This window comes from Gnatocerus cornutus, chromosome 5 (genome assembly GCF_029298725.1).
Source record: "Gnatocerus cornutus isolate USDA-ARS CGAHR chromosome 5, icGnaCorn1.1, whole genome shotgun sequence".
Taxonomy (NCBI): Eukaryota; Metazoa; Arthropoda; class Insecta; order Coleoptera; family Tenebrionidae; genus Gnatocerus; species Gnatocerus cornutus.
Window position 1 is genome coordinate 3,160,438 of NC_142237.1, and position 15,696 is coordinate 3,176,133.

At 31.7% G+C, this 15,696-nt stretch overlaps 1 protein-coding gene across 1 annotated transcript in view; it reads left to right on the top strand.

Moving 5' to 3' along the window:
* The window catches only part of vari (MAGUK p55 subfamily member vari), a 35,624-nt gene extending 20,032 nt beyond the window's left edge, over positions 1-15,592 (top strand). Inside the window, exons 3-9 of the mRNA XM_088036319.1 lie at positions 10,053-10,367; positions 10,418-10,678; positions 10,725-11,193; positions 11,244-11,413; positions 11,462-11,635; positions 14,487-14,561; positions 14,644-15,592. Of these exons, the coding sequence (XP_087892445.1) occupies positions 10,053-10,367; positions 10,418-10,678; positions 10,725-11,193; positions 11,244-11,413; positions 11,462-11,635; positions 14,487-14,561; positions 14,644-14,820 (1,641 nt within the window). The 3' untranslated portion in view covers positions 14,821-15,592. The remainder of the gene's footprint in view (positions 1-10,052; positions 10,368-10,417; positions 10,679-10,724; positions 11,194-11,243; positions 11,414-11,461; positions 11,636-14,486; positions 14,562-14,643) is intronic.
* The last annotated feature ends 104 nt before the right edge of the window (positions 15,593-15,696 follow it).

Here is a 15,696-nt window from a genome sequence, read left to right on the forward strand (position 1 = left end):
GGATTATTTTTGTATCGCACAATGTTGAACCACTTTATTGTAGTTTTTGACTAAAAAGCACTTTAAATTGACCAATCACAGTGCTTGAATCGCTAGTTGCTAAGTTATAAATGTACATGCAAAAAAATTTTCTTATATTGCACGCAGAACTGCTGTGAGTGATGTGTTTGGTCAACTTATATTGCTTTTCCTATAAAAAAGGAATGCGATCATTCTGGGACAGTCTGTACATATTTATAAGTACAAGGTGTTTATAAATGTTTCTAACATCAAGGGTGGCTATGAAATGTCAAAGAAATTTGCCGCTTATTACAAATGTTGATTTCGATTTTTTATTTGCAGTTAACCTCCAACATGGAGCAAAGTAAGTTTTGAGAAATAAACTGTTCTAGTTGTGGTTTAAAACTTGAAAATTTAAAACTTGGACACAAAATCGTAACTGAAACGACATTGACGTAAGTATTATTATAAATATTTTCAAGATAGTTATATTCACTATGAAAACAAAGCGGCAAAATAGTGCACAAAATAAATTTCAGAGCCACCAGTGATGCTAGAAACATTTATAAACACCTTGTATATATTATGTAATCATTTTTTTTATACTCATCGCTTGTTTTTCGATGTTTTGCGCACGCTTTTGAACTTAATATTGAAAGGGTGAACCAAATAAATAACACGAAGTTTTATTATTCGACATTGGGGCACACATATTTGAATATTTCACAATAACAAAATTACAAATAGAAAAAAAATGGTTGCTAAGTTACTAAATAACTATTTGATTTAATTTCTCGTTTTATTTCTGGACACAAAAACTTGAGCAGTTTGTCTACCCCTTTGTTTGCCTCCTTAGTGACTTGGAAGAACCATGTAAAAGAAGGCTTACAAATTATGGCAACCGCATGACAATTCTGTCTAAAAATTTAGTAAAATCTAAAAAATTTAATTAAAAACATATTCGTATAAAAAATGTTATACAATCCTCGTGCGTATAAAATATAAAATATATTTGTATAAAAAATGTTATACAATCCTCGTGCGTATAAAATATAAAATATATTCTTATAAAAAATGTTATACAATCCTCGTGCGCGAAGCTTGTTCGTGCATTCGCGTAAATAAAACCCTCACTCCTTTCAGTCGCTCGTGCTTTAAATAAACGCTCATGCACGAACATAAGCTTCGCGCACTGGTATTGTAAATAACTATTAAACTTGTATTATTTATAACAAGTGCCGTATTTAATGTTGCTGTTGGTGAGAATTTATTTCCATACACAAATGTTTTAAGTTCTTTTTCCTTCAATCTAGGGAATAAATGTGTATTAACACTAATGAAAGACTCAAACGAATCCCTGCTACTCCTAATAAGTTTAACTGCAATTTCCTCTACAGACGACACGCGTATTTCGTATATTAAGAAGATCAAGAAGAGACGACGAGTAAAACGCCAACAATTGTCAACATTAAGAAATGGTTCACGTGGGATGACTAGGTTGACCTTTGTGGTGAACTTGCAATGTAGTCTATATTATAACAGTATGACTAATAGTTATCAATTCTGCTGAGTTTGACTCATAGTAAATTATTTTATTGTTTTAAACTTCACCTAATAATTCCCACATTACTGGGTAATAATGAGAACCACCAAAATTTGGGACGAGTTTAATGTTATGTTTTTCTTCATAATAATAGTCAAAATTCAAGAGTTAAGCCCAAAACTTGACTTTTGCTGAAACAAGCACATTTTGCATTTAAGCACTATAATAATCACTTTAGAATAGTTTCATTAAACCATGATCACACAACATTAACTCAACGTGGATAATTATTTACCATTATGTACACTAACCACCTTATTTCTATCTCAAGCGCGCATGACAAAGTGAAATTTCCCTTTTCTTGGTGCATTTCCACGTTCCGCTTAGGGGTAAAATGCTCGTGTTTACAGTGTGCAACAAACTAAACGTTAAATAGGTGCGTGATATTAACAAGTTTTAAATAGTGTTTTAGTGATTTACAACAGTTTTTATTAAGCTTAAATATCTTCGGAGTGAAAAGTTTACAAAGGTAAAACATTACTAGTGTGTTTCCCGTTTTATCGATCGCGATGCCATGTGGCGAACTTATTTTCCTATAGCTAAAGGCGCGGGAGAGGGAGAATTAAAGGTTCAAAAACATCCAAATGAAAAATTGCATTGGAAATAAGAAATGTTTTTATTCATGAGCGACAAATATTCTCGAAATTAGCAAAATAGAGCTTTGGGTATTTTCATCTTTTTGAACATATGAATCGCTGAGTACGGACCTGTTACGCGATTAGGCCGGCTCTATCAAGGCATTGGGTTTCCCTTTGTTGGGTCCAGTGCAGTGATGTTACTTTTATGAATTATACAGGGTGTTAAAAATCAATTAGCCAACTCACGATGCGACATTTTCGGTTCCATCAAATATTTGATCCAATTTTTTCAAATTTTCAAAAAAATGTGACCTCTTTAATCCCGCGCCGCTTGATTGCTGACTCTTCGCCTTGGTATGAATCAGAGCACAAAAATCTAACGGATTTGAAGGCAAATCGAGTTTTTTCAAAAAACACCCGCCTTAACGACATTTTGAATACTTAACAGGGCAATGAAATTAACCTGCCGTTGATTGTGGGGGACCGAATACCTCATCACTGTGCCCCCACTCATTCCACGTTTTCTCTGTGTATCAGAAACCCAGCAAGTTCGCTTCGCGGGTCGCGTATTTTATAACCGTACCTAAAAACACCTGTGTCTCGTGCTTAAAACACCTCTTTTATCCCATTTCCACAGACAAAAGTGGTAAAATGTAAACGCATTTGGACTGGTGGTGATTTGAAACTTGTTTTGTGTTAAGTCGATGAAAATATGTGAACTTTCTCGTAGTGCTGTTTGATTGTTGATGTTGATGATGACGTCATCCACAGTTTGTTTGCTTACCTGAAGTTGTAACTAAGACAAGGTAAATTAAAAGTGCTGTTGATATGAAAATGATAATTGTTATCTGTACAAGAAGTGGAACATATACAATAAGCGACTGTTGATAAAAGAATAGTTGATATGTGAATCATGTTTAAAGGTACGTCGTCGCTGCCACACCTGTATGTGAGAGTATGTCTGCGCGGCGGTACGAATTTCTCTGTGGCAACGGTGGTACCGGTCTTTGTGTAAATAAATGAGATTAACACACAATTGCGGAATTTTGGTTCTTTAAAAGCCATGACAAAAATGTACCGTCAAAAATGTCTGGAATCTGTTGAGTTCTTGTGTAAAAAGATACCTAATAGCGTTATTATATTAAATTACTTTAAAAAGAAAATTATTATTGCAATTGTAGATACTTCTTGTTAGTTCAACAACCTGTTTATTTAGCGTAGGTACCAACCGCTGTGAAAAGTTCAGTACTCATAATTTTCCATCAAAATTATAGATAGTTAAAGGTCTCTAACGTAATAAAGGCCTCTCTATCCATATTCTCATGAAAATTGTTGAGTTAGTATGTATGTTCTCATAATTAAATGATTGTGGAATCAAATTAGAGAAACAATAATAAAAAAATTATACCCAACACTTGTTTACAAAGTTCAAAAACTTGTATCTCTTAGGTATCTCATAATTACGTTGCTTTTGATAAAAATAGTGTTCAAAGTTCTTTTGTACTGAGGATTGCACGAGTTTTAACTACCAAACTGGCATAGATAACTGTGGAACTATAGGTACTTAACATAAATGTCAGGTGTCCGTAAATTCCATTTCGTCGTAGTTTTAGTTTGGTATTTTTGGCTTTTGAATTGATTTTTCTTCAAAATTTTGCGGAAATGACATCTTCGATTTTTCGATGAAAGAAAATTTCTGTAGGTACATAATTTTTTGCAGCAAATTTTTAATTAAATATTGATTAATACATATCTTGAAAATATTTATAATCGATACTTACGTCAATGGCGTTTCAGTTACGGTTTTGTGTCCAAGTTTTTCATATTCAGGTTTTAAATCGCAACTAGAACAGTTTATTTCTCAAAACTCATGTTTGAGGTTGACTGCAAATGTCAATTAAAAAATCGAAACCAACATTTGTAATAAGCGGCAATTTTTTTTGACATTTCGTCGCCACCCTTGATGCTAAAAACATTTGTAAACACCTTGTACTTATAAATATGTACAGGCTGTCCCAGAATGATTGCATTCCTTTTTTATAGGAAAAGCAATATAAGTTGACCAAACACATCACTCACAACAGTTCTGCGTGCAATATAAGAAAAAAATGTTGCATGTATATAACTTAGCAACTAGCGATTCATGCACTGTAGTTGGACAACTTAAAGTGCTTTTTATTCAAAAACTACAATAAAGTGGCTGAACATTGTGCGATACAAAAATAATCCCAAATTTGAGGAGATCTTTCCATTAAAAAAATATTCGAGCGTTCTGGGACACTTGTATATTTGTATAAACACAAAATTATCAGTTTTCGTTTTATCGAAATTGAAATTAATACCTACAGACATTTTTCACTTTTTTGTATAATTTTTATTGCTATGTTCTCAACCAAAAAATATGTATTAAATTAAATCAAAAACAAAATAAATAAATTTGATTTAAATTTATAGATACACGCTGTTGCAAATACTGGGTGATGAAAAAAAGGCGCCCTTGAGTGGAAGTATCGGGTCCTTTTCTGTTAAATCATCTTAGAAATTAGAACACAATTCGTGAGAATTATAAGGTTCTAAGTGATTTTGGTGAAAATTCAAATTGTTTGTTTTACGATTTTTTTAAACATTTTCTATCAAGTATAAAAATGAACTAATTTAATATTTTAACAAGCCAAAATGATATTAATAGATCCTATCATTTTTTTAATTAAATACTTAATAAATTGAAGAGATATCACTGATAATGTAAACACTGATCAATTTAATGCAAATATTAGTTAGAACTTTATAGTTGTCAGGTCGCGAATTAATCTAAACCTAAAGTGATGAACCTAATTGGATTGTCCAATTGAGAACATTTGATCATTTTTCTTAATAACTTCAGCTAATTTTGCATTATTTTGTTTCTAATTAAAATTTTAGTTTGATCCACAAAGCAAGCCGGGAAAAGCCACTTTATGACCTTTTTGAGGGTTCAATCGAGTCATCCATGAAAATTAATCCGTATGTCTATCGACAATTCATATTAGCGATCTGACTTTGAACTTTGGCAACCAAAACTGTGAAAATAGGTAAATCTAGCTGCAAAAGAGGATCAAAAGAAATTCTAAGAAGTGTTAGACACAGAATGGAAGAACACTTTCAACGTTGATTCGCTATTTGCCCACTTTTGGCATTGTAGTTGACCACCATTTGACAGCTGTCAGTACGAATCTATCAAAGACATATCGACAAATTAATGTGCAAAGCTGACTCGATTACAAACAATATTGATCACACGATAGTACACTTTTTACCCTTAATTTTGCTTCTTTACGAAGGCAATCAGTTGCCAGTTGCAATTGACCACATTGTTGATGCCTTTAGTCTATTACTCTGCAAAAAAACATAACAAAATCTAATTTAAAAATGTACGCATTTCTATCTTTTCCAAAAAGAACGCTAACAAGACATTCTCGCTAACTGCTTCACATTTTTGCCTTGTCTCCATTGATTAAATTGTTTATAAACTGTATTTATTTTTTATCTGTGCTTCCAAGGTCACAATCGCACCAAATTTTAGCACTGTACACAAATTTTGACAAAACTCATGAGTTAGAATGTACCACTTGGGGATATTATAATACATATAAAATAGAAAATTCTCACTTTCACGAGCGAGAAAATATTGTTGTCGACTTTTTATGACTCGTGCAAAATCGGATAAATCTATTCTTATATCAATTTGTGCAGTTCGAAGACAAATGATATTCAAAAGTTTTCACTAATTTTCATAATCGAAAACTGATGGAGCAAATGAAACGTGAAAATGACTTTCTACTTACATTACTGGCTGCAAATCATTCTTAGATTAGTTGTGGAGAGGAATGTGCAAGGTTATATTATGTTATATTTCTTCATAAGTAAAAATATTGTGTGGGCGACTGATTCTCGTCTTCACGAGGCGATGGTTGGTTCAAAATAAATGGTTTCTCGGAGGGTGAGATTTTGTATACTAATTTATTTCATATGATGCAGTGAATGTACCTATGTAAATACAGCGAGCGGTATGCTGCTTATCTTCAAAATGACCTAGGAAGTATGAGACATGCTGTCATGTCATAAAGTCATAATTCATTACTTCATAACTTGATGTACCGATAAATGTTTACAATAACATTATATGTATTGGTTGCTTGTCCATTTTAGAAAATTGTGAGAATTAGGCCACTTGAAAATTTCAATTGTGCTAAACTGGTAGGTAAATAGGTATTGAAATCGACCATCTAAACTTTTTTCTCATTATTGTAACTCTTTTTTGGTACGTTATAAATTATTTTTTTAAAGAAATATTAGAAAAAAGAAATTTTCACAATATACAAAGTTTTGTTATCACTGTCCGTGTTAAAAGCTTCTTTTTGTAGACCTTTTCAAATGCGTTTTAGAAGTCCCATAATTGTTGAATTTTGTAGTTTTATATTTTTCATAATCAAACCAAAATCCCGAGGATAACATCTAAGTAATTATTAATTTATTCCCAGTTGGAACCGATCTTCGAGTTTCTGCTCTTAAATCTGAAAATTCTCCTGGAAACGACTAATTTATTTAAATTTAACTGGTGAGCAATCACTTGTTTAACTTTGCTTCCAGATTTGGAAAGACTGGCTGCTTTCAATAATAAAATAATTGGATAGTTTTGCGAGGAATTCTCGCAGATTACAACAGAAATACAAAACAAATATCTGTTATCTTTTTTTTATTTTTTATACATATTCTATTAGTTCTTTACTATGCTTTTACTTAGACATGATTTTACAGTTTGTTCATAATTTGACGTGCATGAGTAAACGCAAACTATGTGTACTTAATTGCGTTTTACTTTTAAAAGTTTAATTATTGTATTTTAATATTGACATTCCAGGCACTTATTTTAATTTAGTTATATTTATAAAAACATGAAAAACCTGACCTACAAACTGCGGTTTTTTTAAATTTTCTCACAACTCATAAAAATGTAAATTACAAACAAAATTCTAATTCTAATTCTGTAGCCATAAATATATAAATCCATTGTAAAACCAACAGTTTTCAGCTTCGAAAATGAAATTTAGTTAAAAATACAACTGCACCAATTAAATTGCTGACTTTGAACGAATTGCATTCATCATCTTCATGTGACTGGGATTTAACACGAATGTTAATTTTTTTTATGGAAATTAAGTTGTAAAACGTGACAATCGCTTGAAAAACGAGTTCGTGTCAATTTAATAAAGAGTTGGAGGATCACATTTGAAATTATTTTGAATTTTTACGTGATGTTTGTTCTAAACGAATGCAAAAATCAGAATCGGATTAAAATCGGTTGATGCCCTGGATGTACGAGGAAATATTGGGCTTTTTAGAAAAGGAATACATACTTTTTAGTTTCCCTTAAGAGTCCCTCGATTCTTCCTATACAGGGTCCGGCAACACTTGTGTCCACCCCCAAAATCATCTTTAATTTTAAAGATAAAATTTTCAAAATTTGCATACGCTCACAGTTAACAAAACTCTAGAAGCTGACGCAAAAATTTGTTTTTTATCACTGATAGTTTTGGCGTCGCGACGCCTTAACAATGTAATTTTTAGGTAATTGTGAGGGTTTGAGATATCAACCCCTAATTTAATTTTTTTTCAATATAAATATGTTTAAAATATCTCAGTTGTTATTTTAAATTCAATGCAAATTGTCTTCAAAATTTGAGAAAAAAATGCTGTTTTATCAAGTTAGTTTCCAATTTCATTATGTCAAAACTGCTAACTACGTTTACACCCATCTGTCAACATCTTGTGTCACAAATGACATCTATCTTTTGGCTCGCTTTAGATTGTAACAAAAGTCTTACTTGGTGAAATTGTCACTTTGTCTAAGTTAATTAACGATTTCTGGTGTTCATAAAGTGCAACATGCCAGTGTTAATCAAAATTAACCTTTATAAAAGTGAATGAAGTGACTTGTGAAATTTTGGTGTAAACGTAGTTTGCCACTGCGCCGTCATAATTTTGAAAACTAACTTGATAAAGCAGCGTTTTTTTCTCAAATTTTAAACACAATTTGTATTTGATTTAAAACAAAAACTGAAATATTTGTGTTACAGTTATGTCGAAAAAAATTTGAATTCGCGAATATTTTTGCAAAAACTCAAAAATCGCGTAAAATTATACTTCTTGGGCGTCGCGACGCCAAACAAACCGTGGTAAAAAACAAATTTTTTTTGTCAGCTAGAGCTTCGTCAACTGTGAGCGTATGCAAATTTTCAAAATTTTGTCTTTAAAATTAAAGGCGATTTTGGGGGTGGACACAAGTGTTGCCGGACCCTGTCTTATGTTTGAATTTCCTCTTTAAAATAATTTTTAGATTGTAGAAATTTTCTGAAATTTTTAATCGATTGTTTTTTAATTTCCTGAAAACAGTATTTTCGGAATATTTGGATTATTTCGATATTCTAGATTCTCCTCGTGTTTATTTCAGTAGATTTTCCCTGGCTTGTTTATTTTTTTTAGATTGTTTTGGAGTCTTTACTTCTTTTTAGATTAATTTTAGATTATGTCTAGTTTTTTAGATACCCTCTGAATTTTATAGGGTTATCTAGATTGTACATATATTTTTTTTGTTTTTTAGATTACCATCAGCTCTTTAGATTTGATTAAAATTTACTTTAGATTCTTTTTAGGTTTTTTTTTAGATTCCATCCGATTCTGCCTGATTTTTTGTAAACTCCAGATTTTCTTTAGTCTTTTTAGAGTCTTAAATTCTCATAAATTAATAAACATTTTATTTTCATGAATTTCCAAGATTCTTTGATTCTCTTTGATTTTATAATAGACTTTCAAACCCTTTTAGATTATAGCTTTGCTGTATTTTCTTTAGATTCTTAAATTCACTTTACATTAGATTTTAAAAACTCTGCTCTATGGAGTTTCTAGATTTCCTCTATATTATCTTATTTTTCTCAGATACTTTAGATCTGTTTAAATTTAGTAGATCATTTCTGGAGATTATCTAGATTATTTTTCTAGACTGTGTAAAATTATTATTGAATTTTCTTTGGATTCTGTAAATTGCATTTTCAATTTTCTTAAATCTTAAATAGTCTCTAATTATTTTAGATATAGTTTAGATTCTCTTCAGATTTTTTCTCAAATTGTCTAAATTGTGTGTTAATTTTTCTTGGAATTCTATTCAGAATTTATTAGATTTTCTTTATGTTCTTCAGTTTTTTTTACAATCGTCAAATTTTTCCAGATATTCCGTAGAATCTTTAATTTTTTTAAAATTTTTAATAGATTTTAATTAGATTTTCAATAGTTTTTTTGGGATTTATAGATTGATTCAGTTTGAGATTTCTCTAGTTTGTGTTTAAATTCATTTAAAATATAGAAACTGCAATTTTAAAGGTTGAGTTTTTGCCACAATAAAAACTGTCCTATTTTCTATGTGTTTTACTAGTCTCAGTGTCACAATGTTGCAATTATGATGACTTATCACAACAATACAAAAATAAACTATCCGCTCGGATTCCACCAAGTTCCGTTTCTTTTTTCACTTATCTTTCATTTACTACTGATCTTAAGGTATAAAACTAACGGTCGTGTTATTAGTTGAAAGAAACATATCTGTTTGTTATAGATTTGTTACAAATGATTGTAGTGGCACCCCGTCGTTATTTTCCGCAAACAAAGAAAACGTCCTTAACACCTGACTTCCTCCCTTTATCACATTTCTACCTGCTCTACGCCAAAACCCGAACAGATTGCGTAAATCCACAAGTTGACGTTCAAAGCAGGTAGAAAACGATTATGCACCCATTAATTCCCGCACAGGCCCGTATTCACTGTTTTTCTTGTTCCAGGTACAAGACAAATTAGAAGATCGTCCAGTGCTTCCAAAGCCCGTTATCAAAGGAAGTAAAGAGCTCATCAAAGAATTGTCTGTTCGTTTCACCAAATCAAAAAGCAAAGAAGCGAAGGAATTGTTGGATCTGTTGGGACGTCCTCACTTTAAATCCCTCATTGAGTGTCACGACGAAGTGGCACGAATTAGCGAAAATCCAAAACCCGTAAAGACAGATTTTTCGAAATTATTTCCAGAATTGAACGGAATGACGGGGGAGGCGATAAGAATGGTTGGAGTCCGCAAGAAGGACGGGGAGCCGCTCGGTTTAACAGTAAGTTCATTCATAAGACATGTGTTTCGAGCTGATGGGATGTTTGATAGGTACAACTGGATGACAACGAGAACTTGGTCATTGCGAGAATACTCGAAGGTGGAATGATCGAAAAACAAGGTCTTCTTCACGTTGGTGATGTCATTCTCGAAGTTAATGGCACGCCTGTTAACAGCGCTGAAGATTTACAAACTGAAGTGGCAAAGTCCAAAGGATCCGTCACTCTCAAAGTAGGTCAACCGAAAGACCCGGAGACCCACGCATCACTTGTTGCCAACGGAGCCACAAATGGAGTTGCTAAAAGACTTACAGTAAGTTACCTCGAACTGGTTTCCAGCGACTTAACAATTCTTCTAGTGTTACATGCGAGCTCTCTACGAGTACATCCCTGAAGAAGACAGCTTGTTACCATGCAAAGAAATCGGGTTGCCCTTCGAACGAGGCGACATCCTTCAAATCGTCGATCAAAAGGACCCCAATTGGTGGCAAGCGAAAAAAGTCGGAGGAGACAACAGAACCGGGTTAATCCCATCCCTCGAGCTCGAAGAACGAAGAAAAGCATTTGTAGCCCCCGAAGCCGATTTCGTCCATAAAATAAGCATATGTGGAGCAAGAATTTCAAAAAAGAAGAAAAAGATTATTTACCAATCTAAAAGCAACTGTGATTTTGACAAGGCCGAACTCCTCTTATACGAAGAAGTAACGAGAATGCCGCCTTTTAAAAGAAAAACTTTGGTACTAATCGGGACGCAAGGTGTGGGAAGAAGAACGCTGAAGAACCGCCTCATTAACAGCGACCCAGAAAAGTTCGGTGGAGTTGTACCATGTATAATCACAACAATTGTTTGATTTTCCGTCTAAAATGTTCCATTTTAGTTACAACGAGACCACAGAGAGTATTAGAAGAAAATGGTCAGAGTTATTGGTTCACCGATCGCGAAAACATGGAAGAAGAAATCAAACAGTCTAAATTCTTGGAATACGGCGAATATAACGGACATTTGTATGGAACACATCTGGATTCAATTAGAGATGTTATCAAACAAGTGAGGGTACTCATTAGCTCGTTGCAGCCACTGATTGAAGAGTTTTAGGGGAAAATGTGTGTGTTAGACTGCAGTCCAATGGCGCTGAAGATTCTTCACAACAGCTCTGAATTCTTGCCGTATGTTATTTTTATAGCAGCCCCGGGAATGGAACAACTGAAAAATTTGTACGACATTGGAAAAAGCAACTCGAATTTGCGCTATTCCAGTAAAAATCTAACAGTAAGTAGAGTTGTTAGTGGAGTAAATGTGGCACGAAAACTTTTGTGTTGTGATTTTGTTTTATAATTTTTAAACTGTTGATTATGTACAGTTTATCAAACGCTCTAGTGCGGTTATGGCTTTGATTTTTTAAATCGTTTATAGCCACCTTATCATTAATAATCAAGTGGTTGGGTCTCATCTGGCTTGAAATGAACCGTAATAAATATTCTCAATCTATTTTCAAATATGCAATTTAAAAGCCAATTGCGAGTTATTGATGACTATTTATTTCAAATCGTGCGTAATTTTTGATCCAAAAATATTTTTTTGGGCATATTTTTACACTAGGTTCCTTATGCTTCTAAGAAAAATTAGATTATCTGGATCTAAGTCCCACTTAGTAATAGAAACTTTCAAAAAAAATTAACAATGTTTTTACAAAAATAAAGATAATACGTTATTAGAAATAATGGCTAACAAAGATATATTAAAATTAACCCAAATTCAACAACTTTTATGGACTATTTAACCTTAAAAATAACGCTCACAAATTTCGTTCTTGTGACACCAAAAATGTGGAAATTAAACCGCGTTCAAGTTTTTTTTGTAATTTTTTAGCTACTCGAAATAAAAATTTCTACAAATTCTCCTTTTCGCTCTAAATTTTTGTAAATAGGCACTGCAAAGAAGACAGTCAAGAGTGATAATCTCCACAAATTTAGTTAAAATCACTTAACAAATAAAGAAATTGCAAGATTTTAAAAAAAATTGGTGGCATTTTTATGGTCTTAAAACGAACATTTTTAAAAATTCGACTTTTTAATCAAAATTTTTGCAAATTAGTGATTACTAAAGCAAACAAAAGAAACAACATGCATAAATTTCGTTCCTGTCGCACTAAAAATAACGAAATTACAGTGTTGAAAAAATTGACATTTTCACTGTTGTCCAAATAAAAATTTCTAAATATTCTCCTTTTCGGTTTAAATTTTTCTAAATTGGTACTACATATTAATAAGACAGTCAAGACTTATGAACTTCACAAATTTGGTTATAGTGGCATTAAAAATGAAGAACTTACAGGTCGTTTAAAATTTTTGGTAACCTTTTTTTTGGTTAAAAAACAAAATTTTTTCATCGCTCCTCGAAATCAAAATTTCTAAAAATTCTCTTTTTCGGTCTAAATTTTTCTAAATTGACGCTCTTAATAAGGCAGTCGAGAGTGATAATCTCCACAAATTTCGTTAAAATCGCATAAAAAATAAAAAAATTACAGGATTAAAAAAAATTGGTGGCATTTTTTTGCTCATAAAACGAAAATTTGTAAAAATTCGACATTTTGATCTATATTTTTGCAAATTAGTGATATTACTAAAACAAACAAAAGAAACAACATCCATAAATTTCGCTCCTGTCGCACTAAAAATAACGAAATTACAGTGTTGAAAAAATTGACATTTTCACTGTTGTCCAAATAAAAATTTCTAAATATTCTCCTTTTCGGTTTAAATTTTTCTAAATTGGTACTAAATATTAATAAGACAGTCAAGACTTATAAACTTCACAAATTTGGTTATAGTGGCATTAAAAATGAAGAACTTACAGGTCGTTTAAAATTTTTGGTAACATTTTTTTTGGTTAAAAAACAAAATTTTTTCATCGCTCCTCGAAATCAAAATTTCTAAAAATTCTCTTTTTCCGTCTAAATTTTTCTAAATTGACGCTCTTAATAAGGCAGTCGAGAGTGATAATCTCCGCAAATTTCGTTAAAATCGCATAAAAAATAAAAAAATTACAGGATTAAATAAAAATTGGTGGCAAGTTTGTGGTCTTAAAAAGAAAATTTGTAAAAATTCGACATTTTGATCTATATTTTTGCAAATTAGTGATATTACTAAAACAAACAAAAGAAACAACATCCATAAATTTCGTTCCTGTCGCACTAAAAATAACGAAATTACAGTGTTGAAAAAATTGACATTTTCACTGTTGTCTAAATAAAAATTTATAAATATTCTCCTTTTTTGGTCTAAATTTTTCTAAAACTCTTAATAAGACAGTTAAGTCTTATAAGCTTCACAAATTTGGTTATAGTGTCATTAAAAATGAAGAACTTACAGGTTGTTTAAAATTTTTGGTCACATTTTTTAAACAAAAATTTTTCTTCGCTCCTCGAAATCAAAATTTCTAAAAATTTTCTTCTTCGGTCTAAATTTTTCTAAATTGACGCTCTCAATAAGGCAGTCGAGAGTGATAATCTCCACAAATTTCGTTAAAATCGCATAAAAAATAAAAAAATTACAGGAAAAAAAAATTGGTTGCATTTTTTTGGTCTTAAAACGAAAATTCGACTTTTTGATCTAAATTTTTGCAAATTTTTGCAAACATGCATAAATTTCGTGTTCCTGTCGCACTAGAAATAACGAAATTACAGTGTTGAAAAAATTGACATTTTCAGTTGTCCAAACAAAAATTTCTAAATACATATACTCCTTTTTGGTTTAAATTTTTCTAAATTGGTACTGTTAATAAGACAGTCAAGACTTATAAACTCCACAAATTTCCAAATGTTCCAATACACGTATTTTTTTCTTTAGTATTTCTAATTAATATAATTGCATTTATCATCAGTTTGAGTAAGTTTGGGTCAGTTGAGTAACAAAATCACCTCGAAATGTAGACTTGTAAGGAGTTGGTTTGTGAGACTGACCAGCTGGGAAAAAATATTTATTAGATGAGACCCAACCATTTGAGCGTTATTATATTTATGGGGGTTTGCGGTAAAGTGGCTGTAAACGATTTAAAAAGTCAAAGCCATAACCGCAGTAGAGCGTTTGTTAAACTGTAGCTTGTTTTTGTTGCATGATAGTTTGAACGACAAAGTTCTATACGCTACAGTTCGAGAAGAGCGAGGACATTGGAATCTCTAGCTTCTCTCTATGAAGTAAGTTCTAAATCTAGCCCCTGATAAACTCTTGTTTTTCTTTTCTCCATCTTTACAAGCAACTCATTTCTATTTTTTCTAGGAAGAAGACTTGAAGCGAGCCTTAGAAGACAGCGCAAGTATGCAGCGAACGTACGACCAGTACGTCGATCAGGTGATCATAAACAATGATTTTGATGTGACTTTCCGACAAATTATCGAGGCCTTGGATTCTTTAACAACAGAACATCAGTGGGTGCCAGTCAATTGGATCTATTGATACTCTTTTTTCTACTGCCATTTTAAACCCTTCGCTTCTATCAAATATGTATTTAGTTGGACATGTTTCTGGAAATTTAAGTTCCTTCAAAGTGTGTGACTTAAAATATTTGATGGAATCTGAAATGACTTAAATTTATCTTAGTTGTAGTTGGAAAAAATGTTAAACATGACTTTCAAGTTAAGACAACTAGCGTAGGTTGTTACTAAATTAAATTAAGTATCTCTTGGTTCAGAAGCACCGCCTGAAATTATAGAAACATCACTGAGTAGAGTGAAATTAGCCGTTAAAGTTTTATAATCATTTTAAACATATAGGAGTGTATCATTTAGAGTATTTAGATTAAGCAGATCTGTTTCACACAAGGAAGGTACAAACCACCCGACATCGAATAATTCAAACTTCTCACTGAATTGATAGAACATAAGCCTTATTATATTATATAGCTAACTAATATTAGGTATATTAAGTGTACATATATAAATTGAGCAAGATATGAGTCACCCGTACTATGATGTAGATTGTAGAATGAGTTCAATTTGTTTAAACAAAACTCTTCTACTGTTAGGACATTAGATTAAGATTGAGTTTGTTATGTAGGTGCTTTATTTTATATTACATCATTTTAACCGTCCAAGTGTTCAGGGAACTGTTTTTATGAGATTATTTATAAGTATTTTATGATCTTTTGCAATTATATATTGTTTAGTATTATGTATTATGCAATTGCTATATTTTTAATGTATTATTTTTAAATAGAGTTTTATTTTTTTTCGCCAACTTTCATTGTTTAATGACTGTTTTAAAACATGCACTATCCTCCACGATTTTCTCTGATTTTTACTTCTCTTAATTTTTACATACAAGTCAAATTCG